Source organism: Emydura macquarii, unplaced genomic scaffold, assembly GCF_026122565.2.
Source record: "Emydura macquarii macquarii isolate MOO-44397 ecotype Brisbane River unplaced genomic scaffold, CSIRO-AGI_Emac_v2 contig_2422, whole genome shotgun sequence".
NCBI classification, from domain to species: Eukaryota; Metazoa; Chordata; order Testudines; family Chelidae; genus Emydura; species Emydura macquarii.
Window position 1 is genome coordinate 19,586,211 of NW_027132559.1, and position 19,068 is coordinate 19,605,278.

Consider the following 19,068-nt stretch of genomic DNA (forward strand, 5'->3'; position numbering starts at 1 on the left):
AAGGAGAAAATACTGGGTATTAAAGGGCTCTTTAATTTAGTGGATAAAGGCATAATAAGAACCAGTGGCTAGAAACTAAAGCCAGACAAGTTCAGATTGGAAATAGGCACATGTTTTTAACAGTGAAGGTGATTAACCATTGGAACCAACTACCAAGGGAAGTAGTGGATTCTCCCATCTGTTGATGTCTCCAAATCAGGACTGGTTGCCTTTCTGGAAAATGTGCTTTAGCCAATCCCAAGTTGTTGGGCTCAATACAGGCAAAACCGGGTGAAATTTAAGTGCCTATAATAAAACTCGGACTAGATGATCTAATGGTCTAATCTATGCATCTTCAAGCTTGGCTGGTTTCTAGGATTTAAATTAAAGAGCCTCGTCTGTCTAACAGTTAGTTCCCTTTGTTTCAGAAAGGCTCCTACTCCACTTAGATCCTCACTACAACTAACAAGATGCACCCACCACTGTGACTCAGTACTAATCACCTGTCATCTTTATGCAAAGCTCAAGCACTTGATATTCAGATGATGAAAAAATATCCTTGCATTCTGAGACTGGATTCTGGAATCTATTAGTTTAATTTTTTATATCAAAGGCTGATCAGTAAATGTGACAAGGTACAATTAAGATAAATACAAAACTGGCTAAGAGACACCAACTTGAAATCTAGTCAATATTAAAAAAACCCACAAAGAAAAGTACAATTTTAAAAATTGATTACATCTCTTTATGATCTCTCATGCAGAGCATTCCTACTTAATTGCTTTATGCTAGTATTTAGAATCACAGAATCATAGAGTTGGAAGGGACCTCAGGAGGTCATCTAGTCCAACCCCCTGCTCAAAACAGGACTAACCTCAGCTAAATAATCCCAGCGAGGGTTTTGTCAAGCCGCATCTTAAAAACCTCTAAAGATGGAGATTCCACCACCTCCCTAGGTAACCCATTTCATCCAGTGCTTCATCACCCTCCTAGTGAAAAGCTTTTTCCTAATGTCCAACCTAGACCTCCCCCACTGCAACTTGAGACCATTGCTCCTTGTTCTATCATCTGCCACCACTGAGAACAGCCTAGCTCCATCCTCCCTGGAACCCCCTTTCAGGTAGTTAAAGGCTGCTATCAAATCTCCCCTCATTCTTCTCTTCTGCAGACTAAACAAGCCTAGTTCCCTCAGCCTCTCATAAGTCTTGTGCACCAGCCCCCTAATCATTATTGTTGCCCTCCGCTGGACTCTCTCCAACTTCTCCACATCCTTTTTGTAATGGGGGGCCCAAAACTGGACACAATACTCCAAATGCGGCCTCACCAATGTCGAATAGAGGGGAATAATCACTTCCAGCGATCTGCTGGCAGTGGTCCTACTAATGCAGCCCAATATGCTATTACCCTTCTTGGCAACCAGAGCACACTGCTGACTCATATCCAGCTTCTTATCCACTGATACCCCCAGGTCCTTTTCTGCAGAACTGCTGCCTAACTCGTCAGTCCCCAGTCTGTAGCTGTGCATGGGATTCTTCCGTCCTAGGAGCAGGACTCTGCACTTGTCCTTGTTGAACCTCATCAGATTTCTTTTGGCCCAATCCTCCAGTTTGTTTAGGTCTTCTGTATCCTATCCCTACCTTCCAGGGTATCTACCACTTGCCCTAGCTTAGTGTCATCTGCAAACTTGCTGAGGGTGCAATCTACCCCATCCACCAGATCATTGATGAAGATGTTGAACAAAAGTGGCCCCAGGACCGACCCCTGATATTCATCTGGTTTCCAACAACAGGGATGGCACTACTGATATACTAAATCAGTTTTATATCAAGTACTACAGAGAAATAAGTTTGTTAACACTAATAAAAATTAAGTACTGTATAAAAATAGGTGGTTTTAAGAATATCAAAGTTAACCTTGCTCTTTAAAAATTAAGCTCTTGGGGCCTGGTCCACATCTTTCTCTGTATCTAACTGTACAGCACCAAGTATGTCATCAGTGCTCAGTTAATATTACCACCACCACTATAACAACAACTGAAAATTCCAACAGAAAAGTTTCATGTATTCGGATGTAGTAGCGTACCTTTGGATTAAAGTATCTGCAAGACTGTGGCTGTGATCCTCCAAACAAGGCAATGCGGTAATCGTGTTTTTTCCTTCGTGGCCGCGTGCCCTCCACTAGCTCTTCTCTGTCCTCTGGAGACAGCAGATGATATCGCATTCCACCTACAAGTAAATCCATGCAGTTTGTACAGCGAAAGATAGGGCTGTATATAATAATTGTATAGAAACAAATTAAGTTACATTTTCCAAATATCTAGCATTTTTCTTAAACCTACTTTTAACTCATGAAAATATTCACCTTTTTTTTTTTTCCATTTAGGAAAGAATATGTAGTAGACTATAGGGATAGAACAGATACCCAGTTTAGGATCCATGCCAGACAGGTCTACCAGCAATGTCAAAATAGAATAAGGATAAAAAGTTGCCTGCATGCTCTATTGGTTTAAAAATCTATCCGTTTATTTAAAGGCATAACCAACATTTGCCACATGGAAATTGGCAGAAGGAAACATGCATAGAAAAGGCAGAACTGGAGGGTTCAAAGTAGAAAGAAAAGAGAAACCTTACCAGCAAAATTTAGATAGGGGATACTAGTATGTTGGGAAGACATTGACTTGCTTTTAATCTCCAGTTAATAACACACAGATGAGAGACCACTGTTTGTGTTCCCCTCCTCATCAACAAAACCAAACCAAAACCCTAGTTTATTTGTAGCAAAGTATCCAGAAGACCTTTTCAAAGATAATCCAAGCACTTATTTTACTGTCTGTTTAGGAAATACTATGATATGTGCAAAAATTTTACTAACATCAGCAGTGGTATATTCTCTCTTCAACCCTACCCCTGCTTTATATTGAGAACTCTAAATTCCATTTGGCATTGAGAGTCAAGATCACTCAGCACCCTGCAGGTTCAAGCCTTAAGTTTGTAAGAGTGAGGTTAGCAGGAAAAGAATGGCTGTGTGTTGCTTTTAAAGCTGTGTCATGTAGTTTATTCCAGCAGTAACTGAAAGACTAAAATTAAATTTGGATTTCCTTTCCAAAAACCTGAATAATTTTTATGAATACCTGGATTCGTCACTGGCATTTGATGAAGTTTTAGGGATTGTATTAGGTATCCACGTCAAGGAAGGGAGGTGAGAGGATTTGTCTCCTCCATTTAAAAAAAAAATTATTTATTTAAATAAACGCACATTACGTCAAAGAGATATTTCATTCAACACCTTTAGATTGCTGTATCTTTTGTCCCAATTGTCAGTCTGCATTAGTGTCAGAGGTGGTGGAGCGTAGGTTTAATTTTAAGTCACCTAGGGAAGCTTCATAGACTGACATTTTGACATAAACATTTCTTATTAATTCTAATCTAAACCTGAGAAATATTAAAGTTATTAGCTAGTCTCAAAGGTGCACTAACTCTCCCAATTATCCCCAATAATTTTGACAAGGAAGCCACGTTTCATTACTTATCGCTAAGTTGGAATCATTTACTGCTGACTTTCATTTCTCATTATCCGTGTTATACTCTAATAAGTGCTATTTATTTGACAAGCAGCTAATCAACTTCGCTAAATGAGACATCCTAGAAGGAATATGGTTCTTGCCATATTTAAACTAAAATGCAGTGTAAATATTTTCATATTAGACTAAGCAACTGTCAGAGCAAAAAAAAAATTATGTAACTAAACAGATCATATAGAATATTAGAATATGCAACTCAGAGGCAACTTACTGATCACCATTTTAAGGCATTCAGGATTATCCTGAATAAGTGGCTCAGCTTGTACTGTTTTACTTAAGAAGTTCTTTGATATAAGAGGAAATCTGACTTTAGCAAGGATGTCGACCATGTATGGCTGGCGGTTAGGTTCATCATACTTCAACCACCTGACTGCTGCATCATAAACCTAAAAAAAACCAAAGCAAACAAAACACACACATCAAACCACACACTGAAGTCACTAACACTGCAAAACAATTTTTCTTGTGTAGTTGAAAATTTATCTAATTTATTATTCCACAATGTGCGAATTTCACAAAAATGTAAAAAATCCATCAGACTTTAATGCTAAACAAAACAAACATATAACTTTAAGGTAAATACAGGCAGAAAAACTTCAGATTTTGTGAGGTCTATACCAATCAATTCTATTTTCAAATGAAAGACCCAATCCTGAAATTCTTATTCAACTGAATAGCCCCATTAATATCAAGGCTACTTATGAGCATAAGGATTTGCATGACCAGGACCAAAGCAAAAAACAGATGTTGTTATACAACACATGATTTATAATTCTGCCCTTATCTTAAATATCTCAGACCTGTTTTTAAAAATATGTTTCTAGTCTACGGTGAGAGGGAAATCTCAATTAGAGTGGAATTTTGTGTCTCAGAACACATTTGTATTATTTTTTTTCCATACAACCATACAGCAACTTTTTAGGAGGGTCAAGTTAATTAACAACAGATTACTGCAAATTCTTCATTATGGTAAGTTAGCTTGGTAAAGAATCCAAGTAGGTCAATATGCAACATATGGGCATTTTTTCCTATTGTCCCTTTGGGTGAAGTTTTTTCTTTAAAGCATCCAGGGTTTGCATGCTAAAATATTTGAATGCACAGCTGCTAAATTTACATACAGACATGCAAAGTGTTTCTTTACTGTACCCAGTGTGTTTACATTATACAGTCTTTACTTTAAATAAGAATTATGGCCGATCACACTGCCAGAACCTACTCATTTGAGCTGAAAACTGATCATAAGAAGTAATTAGAGTTCAAACTGGATGGGTATTCTGCCACCAAACCCCTTTTCCATATTCTAAATTACTAAAGTAATTTAGTAAAGGACTGTCTCCTTGATCAGATTAAAACATTTCAGTTATAATCCTTTTACCTATGAATTATAAATCAGAAAGTAAGAGTGAATGAAAAAGATAGCATGTAGTGTTTGTAATAAACTAAGTAAACCCAACAGATGTATAATTGGAACAGAAAACATGATATACATTTACTGATGGAAATATATATAGAAAAAATATGAAAGGTAGTTTAAACTAAGTCATCTTTCCTTAGCTAAAAGGAAATGCACTCTGGACTTGTACACAGGCTACCGTATGAACAAAGATCATCCAGACACCCCAACGATCTCCCGTCCAGCAGGACTGCTTGGCTGGCAGACAGTTTGGGAGTAAGTTCCCTTCTGTATTAACAGGACAATTTATGCAACGTAAGTCTCCACACACCCAGTGCCAGCCAGCCCTCCTCAGAGGAGCCACCCACCCTCTGACATTCCCGGTGGCCGCACCAACCTGGACCCTCTGCCTCCGACGCAGGGCTCAATGTGGGAGACACAGGCCGGGTTAGCATGGCTGCCGGGGACGTCAGCGAGTGGGCGGCTCCTCCAGCGCCAGGAGCATCGCCTCCCTCGGAACACTACTGTGCCTTGGGCTGGGGAGCAGGCACTCGCAGCCGGTCAGGAGGCTCTGCCAGCCAGAGGAGCAGTGGTGTACTGAGGGAGGGGGCCATGCCCCTGGGCACCGGCCTGGGTGAGGCGCCAGCCAGGCCCTCCTCGGAGGAACCCTTCCATCTCCCCTCCCCGGTGGCCATGCCGACCCAGCCCCTCCGCCTCCCACCCCGTGCTGGGCTTGATGAGGGAGCTGTGGGCCAGTGTGGCCGCCAAGATGTAGCAGGGGGCAGCTCCTCCTCCGAGGGCCTGGCCAGTGACACCTCCCCCCCCCAACCCGGTGGCACGGCCCCCTCTCTTGGTACACCACTGAGGCCAGGACGCCTGGCAGGGGGGCAGCGCCGGGCGGTGCGGAGAGGACAGGGATTAAAAAAATTATTATAAATTTGAGGGGGGGGGCATTGTCCGCCAATGTTCTCCCCCAAACTTCGCCCATGACAGAACCCTTTCCATAATCATATCCTTACTTCATTGAAGCCATCCTGACAACTACATGACTTCCCACACCGGAAATGTTGCCCCATATATTTTTTCTGAATTAGACTGAAAGATTTCTTGGTCAGAGTCTGTATCTGATTCCATGACCTACGAAGCACTATGGAAATAGTAAATGTAATACATTGTAAGTCAGTGTTTAAACCTTTCAATTGATATATTTAGGTGATAGAAGACACATATGACTAAGAAAACTGGAGTCTTACCTGATCTTCTGCCCTTACAGTCAGTGTGTCCTGATTCAGGAGATGTGTCACACGTTTAACATCAAGCTGCAGAAACTCATCTGTCTTGTAAACTTCAGTGAAGTGTTGATGGATAAAGTCATCTGCAGTGGCCTTCAGTTCTGGACAGTCCAAGCATTCTGCTAATACACTTATACCTATACAGGCAGGCAGAAAATATAAAAAGATGTTTGATGTTTCCTAAAGTTTGTACGGCAAGAAGTGTTCATATACACCAATGGAATAAGTATCTTTGAAATGATGGCATTCTTATAACTTGCATAGCACACAGTTTACCCATAGCACCCATAACTCCCCTGCAACTCAAGTTGAAAGAGCTAAATGCTTCTCTTCTTTTGAAAGTGGAGACAAACACAAACCTATGGATCTCTCTCAGTGGAAAAGAGGGAAAGAAATACTGCTACTTCCATGTGATGCTATTCCCCTTTTGGTTCCCAACCCTGTAGAAACCCATAATTGGATCAGGTTAATGGGTCTCTGCACAGGCAGAGAATAGGGACCTGTAGAATAGGGACCTCAGTTTATAATGAAAACAACATCAGTTCCTTAAAAAGTGTCAAGAATATGACACTATAATCTTTATTTCTGTTAAACAGGATCCTATACTTAAATCCACTGCACCTCTTATAAATAATATTGTTTGAAGAAGCCACTTAAACTTTAACAAGCTGATCTAGGTGGGATAAGTTTTTAGTAATATTATCAGTTCATAAAATTTCCAAATAAAGTCTCAAGGGTTTGTGGCATATTGAATGAGAGATACCTGAGCTATATAAATTCTGTGGTCTTTTAAAAAGAAAAAACACCCACCTCCAAATATTCATTGGCATTTTTAAAAAAGAATACCTTTAAAAAAATGCATTTAAAATGAATACCTTTAAAATGATTAAAGTAATTGCTTACCAAGACAGTTTGAAGCATCAACTTGCTCTTTCAAAAAATCCACACACATTTTTTTCACAGGTTCAATTTGATATTGGTTTGCCGCATCTAATAAAGACTGGACGTTATTGCTGTTAACGGAAATTCTGCAAAAACACATTTAGTAAAAAAGGAGCAGCCCACACTACTAAGCTGGTAGTGTTTGAACATTTAAACAAAGTTACACGAAAATATCTGCAAAATTATTTCCCCACTCTTCCCAGACAGCTCCACCTTACATTTAAGGTGTGAGAAGTATTCTTCCTTTGGGTCCTTCCCTGCCCTCCCCAAATACAATAACTTACGTAAAAATAAGCAAATAAAGGCAAGTGGGAAACTCTGGCCCTTAATTCTAAAGGATGATTGTTAACCTCCGGACATTGTAGTCAGTGTGGGCCTGATCTTGCAACCCTCATTTGTACAATTAACCCTTACACAAGTAGTAGCAAAGTGTCCTTTAAAGTGTCACCCCGCAGTCATTTTAGCCTAAACAAGCTCTATATAAACATTCCAGATGACTGAAGTACTATTTAAAAGCAGAAGAGAAAAGAAATATTATGAAGTTTACATAATTACCTGTCTAGTCTGCCTAGAAACGTGCCCTAGTCCTGCAACCTATTCTGCATAGACAGACTCTGGTAACCAGTCCCCACATAGAACCCCACTGATGTTAACAGCGGCCTGTGCAGGTCCCTGCCCACAGACAGCAGCTTGCAGGATCAGAGCCGTTGCTCTCTCTTTCATAGCTGCAAATATCAATCAGTTTTAGGTGCTGTCAGACTGATGTTTTGAGACTCCACAAGGTACCGCAAACATAGCACATTTAAGCATTTGGGAATGTTTATTTAGAAACAAAAGCAAAGACTTGTCAATTACAAATTCAACTTTAAAAAAAAAAAAAAAAAAAAAGGAGTTCCTAACCTGGAACAACAGAATTCCTGTTTAATAAGTTACATCACTATGGCCCAGATCCCACAAACACTTTAGAGTTAAATTATACATACTTAAGCTATGTCTACACTTGGAACTAGGCATGTGATTCCCTGCTCATGCCCACATACTTGCCTAGTTTGACTGGGCTCATACTCCACACAGGTCAGACGAGAGCTAGTGTGAGTATGTTTACATGAGCAGGAGAAGTCATACCCCTAGCTCTTAGTGTAGATGTATACACATGTAGTCCCCTTTAAGATACATGCTTAAGTGTTTTCAGGATCAGGGCACACATTATTAACATTCTAGTTGGAATAACTATTTGAATGCCTATGGTATGGAGAAAAAAGTTTACCAATGTTAAAAGATTTTAAGAAAGACTGAAGTAAGGAGCTATAAATAGTAAGAAGTCACTGAACTACACAGCATTTTTTTCTTTGAGATTTTATCATTTATAAATGGCATACGAAGCTGCCAGCTTCCTGGCAAAAATGACAAACTTTTAAATAACAAGCTACCTTGCAGTATAAGCAAACTCCACAAGCTGTTCAATAATATCAGGCTCTGCATCTTTTAGCTCCACTTCAAAGGACTTTGATTCGAGCATATTTGCTGCAATGAAAAGTAACAATAGAACTATATTAGTGTATCACTCTCAGATCAGTTATTTTTCCACCAGTCACAAAACTCAACAGTAAAGCAACTTGCCGAGTGGAAAAAACTAAAACAAAAAAACAAACCAGCATTTCCAGAACCTAAATATTCACTCATAGGAACTTTTTAAATAGAAACGAAATTAGTCTATGCTCTACCAGAATATAAAATTTTATTGCTAATATTCCAATAATAACTTCTCTTTTGTAAGTTCTACCCACATATTGATAAAGATACTACAAAACTAAACTTGTAAAGGTACTGCACATCCAAAGAGACTCACATTTCTGTAAGCAAGTGCCTTAACGTGAGAGGTGCTAGAAGGTTAGTCAAAGCAGAAAGAAAGGGACAGGTTTAAAACCCTTCTATAAAAACCATTGCATTATGAAGACACTAACAAGAAAAACAACCAAAAAGAGCTGAACTGTCTGTTATATTAATAGCATATGTGCCCAGACCTGAAGTAGAGCTCTCTCTGTGTAGCTCAAAAGCTTGTCTCCGTCTCTTTCACCAACAGAAGTTGGTCCAATAAAAGATTATCTCACCCACCTTGTCTCTCTCATTAAGGAAGATACTTAATCATATAAGTAGCCCCACTGACTTCAACAGGAGAAGATAAAAGGGATAAAAAGCAGTGCTAAATGAGGGAAGGAGAGAAATCATGGAGAGAGGAACGTATAATTGTTTAAGAGCCAGTCTCTGTTACCTTCTTTAGAGACTCATGGCAAAAAGTTATTTTTATTTTAAATATTAAAACATTAAAATAAGCCAATTTTGAGAAGACTTACTAGTAAACATCAAGTTAAAAAAGTGACTGGCTGAAGCAAGCACAACCCGATGAGCTGGGATCTTTCTTTCCTGGACCATCAGAATGACATCACAGAGAGTTTTCTAATCAAAAGAAAAAGTAAAGTTCAACTTTGTGAGAAATACGCACAAGAATATTAAAAAATATTAAATCTTAAGAGGTTTTCAGAAATCCATTGCTTTCTCTGCTCTTGTGCTAGCACGCTTATCACATAATGGTAAAGTAAAAAAAAACACACTATTCTTAAATATAAGAATAATTAGTAGTTTAGATATGGCAAACAAAGGTGGGAAGATAAAAGTTAAGGCTTACATATCAATCTTAGTTTACCCCATTTAGTAAGACAATAATGCATCTTATACTGGAGACAAATAGAACTCTTAAGCATCAACTCGAATATAGGCAAGTTAAGGTTTTAAAGGAACAGTTGTCAGTTTAAGAGTTTCCACAAAGAAATTATTTTTTTTACTTGCCATTGACTAAATAAACAACATTTAAGATCACTGTTTTGAAAAACTATTTTCTGTTTACTCAGTTTGATTACCTGGTATGTTTTGACAGCACTGCACATTTCTAGTTAGACAGTTTCTCCCGTTTGTGTGATTTTTCACACAGTGACAGGGAGAGAAACCAACTGTAAAACTAGAAAAGTTGTGAGGGTCAAGGATAGTGTGTGGGGGTGGAATATCTATAAATGAATAGATTTAAAGTTGGCATTCCTTTAAGATTGACTTTTTTAAGAACACGAACACTGACTTATGTCAGACTTCAATGGGAGCTGAGGACATACAGCATCAGGCTCTCATTGAATTCACTACTACTGCTGTCTAGCATTAGAACGTCATTCTGTTACGTGAAGTTCTCTTATTGCAAAAAAAAAACTTAAACCAAAACAACCCATTAATATTGTGGGAAGGAAATGTGCACAGTCAGAACTGTGTGTGAAAATAAATCCCATATGAGCCGCATCTCTAGAACAACTAGATAGGGAAAACAGAATGATAGTTTAAATATCCCATTATCTGAGTTTCAACCAGATCTCTAATGCTCTTTTAGTAGTTTTTGGTTCACTCAGGAAACAACATGGATCAGAAGCACCTACAGCTACAGTATCAGATATACAATAATAATGCATATATTAAAAAACAGTTGTTTGAATAACAAGTGTATGCTAGGAAAAACGTCCTTTGCACACCTGTAGCTTAAACATACTTAAGCAATTAAGACCAAATTTGGTCTTAAAAAAGTTGCTCCAAATCCAAGACCTTGTATGCATAGCTTCAGAGCAAGTTATTTTACAAATGAATTAGAAATTCCTAAACACACCTGGCTTAACAGAAATGCTGTCTAATTTATGAAAAGCACAACTGTAATATTCTGCATTTAATTCAGATGGTAGGGTCCAAGCAGAGACCAAAGCCAAGATTTTTAGTGAAGGTATTAAGAGCTACCAACACTTTTGCACAATACTTTGGAAACTTGACCTATTGCGAACTCCTTTTCTCTGCTTTGCTATAAAAAAAAAAATAAGCACACTGCCATTTGAAAATTACCTAGAGAAGGTGGGGCTTCTATAGAAACAAGTTTTATTTCTTAGTCAGATTGTGTACTCAAAGATGGTAGTTAATTTTTCCACTTAAAATGCTTTCCTTCCACTTTTTTTTGTGTGAGTGAGAGCGTGAGTGTGTGAACGCAAACAAAACCAAATAAAGCCCTAGGAGAAGAAAACTGATTTCCGCTTCGATACAAAGCCATTTTTCTCTATTGTGCGCGCGCGCACACGCACGCACGCACACACACACACAGTAGCACTTTGTACTTTATTTTAAGATTTGTTAAATTTGGAATCTCCCAGTCCCGACAATGTCTCTTTTTAATCAAAATTGGTAGCTTTATGGGATGAGAAATATTTCCACACTCATTCATTCCCACCCAATGGTTCTAGAGCATCAGACAATAGTTCTACCACAAGGCTCTAATCTTGCAAATATTTAAGCAGGTAATTTCACTTGTGAGTAGTTGCATTGAATCCTTTGGGCTACTCACTTGACTAGCTTAAAATTGCATGCTTAAGTGTTTATTTTACAGACCATAAACTAACACTGTAAAATTTCAGTGACTGAAGAATTTGTTCCTCTCTGCACCCTTAAATCTCCAGTCACCGAACCATAGGATATTTATTAATAAACAATTAAAATTATTATTTAGCACTGTTGCCAGGAAGCCCACATCTGGATTAGGATCAGATTTTGCTAGTTTCTGCGAAAATTTATAGTAAGACCCTGTCTTGCTCCAAAGCACTTACTTACAGGAACAGATTAGTTTTTGTTTTTCACTGAAAAGCCTTTTCTTTTAATTCACTCTTTCACTATTTACCACATCTTCTTTGTATAATTAAATGCATTAACACCAACACCTTTTTCAGTAACAAACAGATTAATTCTAGCACATTCTCTGCTAAGAAAGGTGTATAAAGTTTTTCTTAAGAAGTAGCGGAACATTATTTCCTCAGGCTCTACCTTCACTATACTTGGAATACATGATAGGACATGATTTCTGAAAAATTTGAGTTTGGAATTCCTTAACATGGCTCACTGTATCCAGGCAGCCACACTATGCTTGGTTTGCTGATGAAAGCATTCTCTCTCTCTATATATACACACACTATAGCAAAGACCAGCTCTCTCATCACAGGAAGAGCTGCATATCGGCATAATATGCCTTTAAAAAGCTGACTGACAGGTGCAGCACAGCTATGTTTCTTGCAGCACAAGGCCGATATTCTCAATATCCACTACTATTGCTTCCTTTTGACTTTAAGCTCCTCAGGGCCATGATGTTTCATTTTAATTGTCTATAAAAAGTACCAAAACCGCATTAGTGCAGAGTTTAGTTTGCCCAGTGGTGCCTCACGCTGTTCCAGAATGTGGATAACGGCTAATTTAAACTTCTGAACACCAGGAAATGCAAAGTGAAGTGGCCAATTTGTTAATGAGAGCTTCTCAGCTGAATGACAGCACATCATGGAGACAAATACAGCCAGAAACAACAGCTCTGAGAGGCGTGCATTGCTCCATTAGTCTCAAGGCATGTTTACACATACAGTGGCGCAGCTGTGTCACTGAAGAGTGTCTAGTGAAGATGCTCTATGACAACGAGAGAGAGCTCTCCTGTCAGCATAATAAAACCACTTCTGCAAGTGGCAGAAGCTATGTCGGTGAGAGAAGTTCTCCTACACCGGCGCTTATGTCGGTGAAACTTATGTCGCTCAGAAGGATGGTTTATTCACACCCTGAGCAACGTAAATTCTGCCGATGTAGGCTGTAGTGTAGTCATGGCCTCAGTAGGTATTCTCATTCCCCCTCCCCTGCATCAGCGCTCGTAAACCTGACCTATGCACCAAACACGTCCACTCTCACTCTCCCATCTCAGCACTGTGTGCTTGATGCATGCTCCAAACATGCCTGTTTTCAACTCCCTGCCCAGAAGGCAAGCCCCCCCACCATCCCCCACGCTCCCATGGGGGAGGTTGGGGAGATGAGGCTTAGACCACCCACAGAGGGATAGGATATCCCAGTTGCCAGCTCACATGTGGAAGGGCAGGTAGAGAAACTCTCTAGAAAAATTAGAGCCCCTTCTAAATTAGCTGTACTACTCAGGGCTTATTTCCCCAGAGTACGTGAATCCCCATGAGAGAGGCAGAGTATGGCAACTTGCCTACATATTTCTGCCAAGGGTAGGGTTTGAATTTACAGGGCATGGGTACAGCTCAGGTTCAATGGCCAGAGCATATCCCCTTGAGCCATCAAATTATTGTGAGAATAGGGTGCTTGCAAATCCTCGTTTCAACAGAGCCCTAGTCTTGCTGCATATGTGCATTTAATTTTCTTTGGCTCCACCTACTTTCCTAACCTAACCTTGAAGACATTCGACAGCTGTGGTTCCCAAACCTTTTCCCCAGCCAAAGATGCCACTTAGAGAACAAAATGTTGTCCTCCATGCGGACAAAGTGCCGGAGCACTGTTGGGGCATGTTCCAGCCTTGGCTCAAAGGACAGACCCTGCCTAACCCATGGTGGAGTCCCAGGAGTCCAAGGACACCACTTTAGAAACCACTGTTCTACAGTATAACCCTGCAAAGTGGCAGTGAATGTCTTGCACTAGCTGAACTAGATCCCAAGTGACTGAAATCAGTTTGGGGGAGGACCATAGCCAAAGTCTGAGCCCAAAGCATGGGCAAAAACCAGAAACTGATTTTGTAAAAATGCTGTGCATTTTTTGGAGGGGAAGAGGTGTCCTACTTCTAAGGAATCCTTTGCTCAGATGATCTCTAATTTGGACTACTAACATTACCCAGCACCCTTGTGTGTCACTGAAAATTTCAAAATAATCTGAATAAGCATGCAGATTTTAAAAACACTTCCATGAGTCAGCCTTACAACTGAAAGTGATGTTCATTTTTAACCATAGTGGTGCTTGTGCTCTGCTATAATAAAGCACCACATACCCATATGCCAATGCATTATTATTTTTGTGTTGTGGCAGCACCTAGAGACCCCAACCAAGAATTGGGACCCCCCTTTGTGCTAGGCACTGTACGCACATGTATTGAGAAGATGTCTGGAAGCAGTTTGGAGAAGGGAACAAGGAATAGCACCATTCAGTACTCAAATTGGTGGTGTGAGTGAATGGCGCTCTACATATAAAATAAAAACGACCTTAATACCAGATGCTCTCCCCTAGTACTATATCATCAAAACTGAAAGGCACATCCTCTGAATTATGACCTTGAAGTTACACACTGAAAAATGGTGTATCCACATGAAAACAAACAAAAACATATGTGGTCAACAAGATGAAATACTTTTAGTCTGCCTATGAAATAGGAGTGGTTTGCTGAACATATTAATTCAATTTGCATTGAGTACCAGAACCCATTATACAGCCTCCATTTCAGCAAACTTGTTTTTCCAAACCACAAAAAGATGTAAGTAGTATGAAAGAAATCCTGATTTGTACAAAAGGAATTTATAACTTCTGGCCCAACACAGTAATATCCAGATGATGGGCCAGTGGGAGCAGAAAGGCACAGTGGGAAAGATGTGAGGCCTCTCCCCATCCCCCCCAAAAGAAGATTCCCTAGCTTGATGTCAGTTATTGGCAAGCTGGGGAAAAGATCCAACTTCCATATAAATCAAAGGGAGCTGGATTGGGCCTTTGGAGAGATCCATGATGGAGTATACTTTTATTAGTAGACAGAGTACTGCACAACAGCTAGTACGAAGGGCGGTTCATTCCCCCAGTTGTTCCAGTCACCATACTACCTCTGGTTGTTGAGTCACTTGTAGCTTTGGCTTCCTATCCTCAACCTCTAAGGTACTTTACTCCTAGAATTAAGTTCACTTTTGAGGAGTTGGTTGGTTGTTTTAAGTAGAGTTGGCAGTTTTTTAAAGAGACAGTATTAGGGGCATGAGAGCAAACTATCCCACTGCACAGGAAAGGCAGGAAGCATGGTAAGATGCCACATTGGCTTAATTAGGAGATCTTCAATGACCTGCAGTTCAAAAGAGAGTCATACAAGAAGTGGAAACTAGATCAAATTACAAAGAATGAATATAAAAACCACCACCACAAGTATGTAGGGACAAGATTGGAAGGCCACCGCACAAAACAAGGTTAAACTAGGTAGGGATATAAAGTGTAACAAGAAAGCATTTTAAAAATACATGAGAAGCAAGAGGAAGACGACCAGGGACAAGACAGGCCAATACTCAATAAGGAAGGAAAGACAATTACAGAAAACACAGAGATGGCTTAAGTGTTAAATGCCAGTCTTGTTTTAGTTTTCACCAAAGAAGTTAGCAGTGATTGGATGACTAACTTAGTGAACATCAGCATAAATGGGATAGCATAAATCTGAGGCTAAAACAGGAAAAGAACAAGTTAAGAATTACTTAGACAAATTAGATGTCTTCAGGCCCTGCTGACTCGAAGACATCGTGGAATACTTAAGGAACTTGTTGAAGAGATCTCTGAGCTGCAAGCAATTATCTTTCATATCTCTCCCTCCTCCATGAGTTCTCAGAGGACTGGAAAAGGGCAAATACAGCACCTATCTATAAAAAGGGGAATAAGGTCAACCCAGGGAATTATAGACCAGCCATCTTAACTTCAGTACCTGGGAAAATAATGGAGCAGATAAGCAAAATAATCAATTTGCAAGCACCTAGAAGGAAATAAAGTGATAAATAATAGCCAACATGGATTTGTCAAGAACAAATCATGTCAAACCAACCTAACATCCTTCTTTGGCAGGGTAACAAGCCTTGTGGTTAGAGGAAAAGTAGTAGATGTTATATATCTCGACCTGGGGAATGGGAGAAGGGGGAGAAGGGTTTGTTTAGTCTGGAGACGAGAAGACTAAGGGGAGAATGATAAGGTCTTTAAGTACATAAAAGATTGTTATAAAGAGGAGGGTGATAAATTGTTCTCCTTAACCTTTGAGAACAGCACAAGAAGTAATGGGTTTAAATTACAGCAAAGGAGATTTAGGTTAGATGTTAGGAAAATCTTCCTAACTGTAAGGGTAATTAAGCACTGGAACAAAATTACCTAGGAAGGTTGTGGAATCTCCATCACTGTAGGTTTTTATGAACAGATTATTAGACAAACATGTGTCAGGGATGATCTAGATCAGTGGTTCTCAATCTATTTACCATTGTGGGCCACATATGCAGCTCTCTTATGTGGGCCGCATCCACACAATATATATACTACCTGTATGGCCCCGAGGATGTCACATGGGCTGCAACTGTGTGCTGACTGGGCCAAAAGTGGGCCAAAGGCTGAGAACCACTGGTCTAGAAAATAATTAGTACTGCCTCAGTGCAGGGAACTAAACTAGATGACCTATTGAGGTCCCTCCCAGTCCCACATTTCTATGATTCACTTCCTCACAGAAAAAGGATTGACTCCCTGATGCAAAGGAAGATCTTTCTGGTTATTCTGGATGCTCTTGCACCAAACCTGCAACCATTTAATCTTTTTCCAGTAGTGATTGGCACTTCTTGAATTCTGACAGTTTGTCTGAAAGCCACTTGTACACTCATGATTTTGGACAGTGAAACTGTGTTCCCCAAGTGGCAGCCTGCCTAGATACTCATCATGTTATTGGCCTAAAAGACTGATCAATCCAAAGACAAGGAAAGCGCCAGGATTCAGCAATCCAAAAGAAGAGAGGTGGACTCTGTAGCTACCTGCCAGGCTATAAACATGGGGATGGGCTTCTTGGGTAAGCAGTTAGATATAGCAGCCACAGAGCACAAGAGACACAACATTTTGGTGAATTTAGTTGCAGCGTTGCCAAAGTTTAAGCAGAATCATCTCAACTGATTTAGCCAGCAAGAGTCATATTTCCTCTCCACATTAGGGAGAATACATGTTAAACACCCGTTCCACCTAGACTCAGCATAAAGACTGGACAATGGATGTCCACCTCAATTCCAACAGTCTCTGAAAGAGGGTTGTGTGTTAGTGCAGTTTCAACCTAAAATAATTCAGCACTCTACTCAAACTTGACTTTTGGGCTTAGTGCAGAGAAGTCCCTCAGATAAGAGAGTGGATCCATGGCAGTAACTCCTCCTGTTTTAGTATCAGCAACAAGCATTGAACAACAACAACAAAAGTTTCAGTACAGGAGGATGCTCACTATGGCACAGCACAAAAGTATCTCAGCAGCTATTTATTATTTTTACAATGCCCAAAGCACACTGGGTGCTGAGAATACTTATTCTTTGTATTTCATACAATTCATTTTGTGACATCTTCCTCCTAAAGTCCACTATGTGTAAGGATTAAATAGAAAGGGATTTTGTCCATCCCTAAAAAGATTTTTCAGCAGGTCCGCAAAATATCTAGATTATTCTATACGAACATATTCATTTAATAAAGGATACTGAAGCCTAGTTGAGAAACTAGCTTTGGCTGCGCTCAAACTCTGAATTGGTTAATTGCCCCTATTAAAATACTTAAGAGCAAACACTGGTTTAATACAGGAACACTGTTTTGGGCAACCACTTTACAGTCATCTATCAAAGATCTAACAAAGCTGAATGGTCTAGTGAATACAAGTGGGATAGCAAGATTTCTGGATTCAACATCTGACTGGATGTGTGCTCTTGTGAAAGTTACTTAAACGCTTGGTGCTTGTAAAACCGGAAGAATAAGAATACAGACCTCCAAGAGGTACTGGGTGGCTTACTTGGTTCGGACTCTGCTACATAGTCAAAGCTAGCAGTGAAGTCAAGGAAAGTCCACACATGCATCCAAAAACAAAGGACTAATGACGTCATATTCTAACTAGGATTACTGGGAAACTTGAGATCAGTTTAAAAAGACTAGGTGGTGGTGGAGTTGCCTACTAGAGACACTGCATGTTGGGTCTTTTCAGGGAGATTTCACCAGGAACAGCGAAAGCACACAGGACGCCCTGCTCCTTCAGATGTATCTCCTGCCCTACCTGTTTCCGCATAGTATTCATGACTCCCATAAAGCTTGCCAGCAGTTTAGCTTCTTCTCGGGCTGCAAGTTTCTTCTCTGTTTTCTTCTTGTTGCTTTTTTCCGACCCAGAGGCTGCCATGCTCGCCTCCGCTCACCACCAAGAAAACAAGGGCTTGGAAGACCCACACAGGCCCATACACAGCAGCCAAAGGAAGCCAATTATAACACACCAAACAGTCCTAACCAAGATCCCAGGCGGACGACAAGGCTGCGCAGCCACCCACTCCAGTACGTGCTGCTGCAACCGGGCAGCCAGCAGGACGAGCCGGCTAGGCAATCACCTGCCGCGACAGCCGGAGGAGCAAGGCCGATCGGATCCCAGAAGAAGCTGCAGCAGGGCCAAGCAGCCCCTAGTGCAGACGCCGGGGAACGCAGCCGGGGGCTTGTGGCTGCAGCGCTCCGGGGTCGGGAGCGCGCGACACATCAAGCACCAACGTTCTGCCGATAGAATGCAGCCAAGCCCCTGAACCTAAGAGAGGATCCTACATAATTCCCAGAGCGGGAGGGGGGAGGGAGGGAGCGGACCGGCGCGCACTGACGTCATAGAGCGGCGCGCGGTCTATATCTACACATACCCCCGGGCGGTGGCGGAGCAAGACAAAGAACGAGGAGATGGGATAGAGCACGTGACTGGTTTATTAACAGCGGAGCGGTTGAGTGTGTAGCTCGGGTCGCGAGCAGCCCGGTTGGTGGTACAATGCAGCTGTGCTGAGGACCCTAAGGGGTGTGGCCGTGATGCGGCTGCTGTGTGCGCGTGTCTGTGGTTTGCAGGGCTGTGCAAATCCCGCCCTCACCCCGCATGCCTTTTACTGTCCGAGCCAGCTGCAGAGCTTCGGAGGGGGAAAGGTAAAAGCTGGATTCTGACCGTTTTTGTTCCTCGGCCCCCAAATCCCGTTGCCTTATGTGGTGGGAAAACCTAGTTACTGCTTGGGCACCAATCCAACCTAGAG

The 19,068-nt window shown here is 40.8% G+C and overlaps 1 protein-coding gene across 1 annotated transcript in view; it reads right to left on the bottom strand.

The window, feature by feature from the left end:
* KLHL7 (kelch like family member 7) overlaps positions 1 to 18,577 on the bottom strand; it is a 35,822-nt gene extending 17,245 nt beyond the window's left edge. The window contains exons 1-7 of the mRNA XM_067562076.1: positions 18,078 to 18,577; positions 9,541 to 9,643; positions 8,617 to 8,710; positions 7,148 to 7,272; positions 6,206 to 6,381; positions 3,771 to 3,945; positions 2,062 to 2,204 (exon numbers count right to left, since the gene is read on the bottom strand). Of these exons, the coding sequence (XP_067418177.1) occupies positions 2,062 to 2,204; positions 3,771 to 3,945; positions 6,206 to 6,381; positions 7,148 to 7,272; positions 8,617 to 8,710; positions 9,541 to 9,643; positions 18,078 to 18,197 (936 nt within the window). The 5' untranslated portion in view covers positions 18,198 to 18,577. The remainder of the gene's footprint in view (positions 1 to 2,061; positions 2,205 to 3,770; positions 3,946 to 6,205; positions 6,382 to 7,147; positions 7,273 to 8,616; positions 8,711 to 9,540; positions 9,644 to 18,077) is intronic.
* Positions 18,578 to 19,068: the final 491 nt, after the last annotated feature.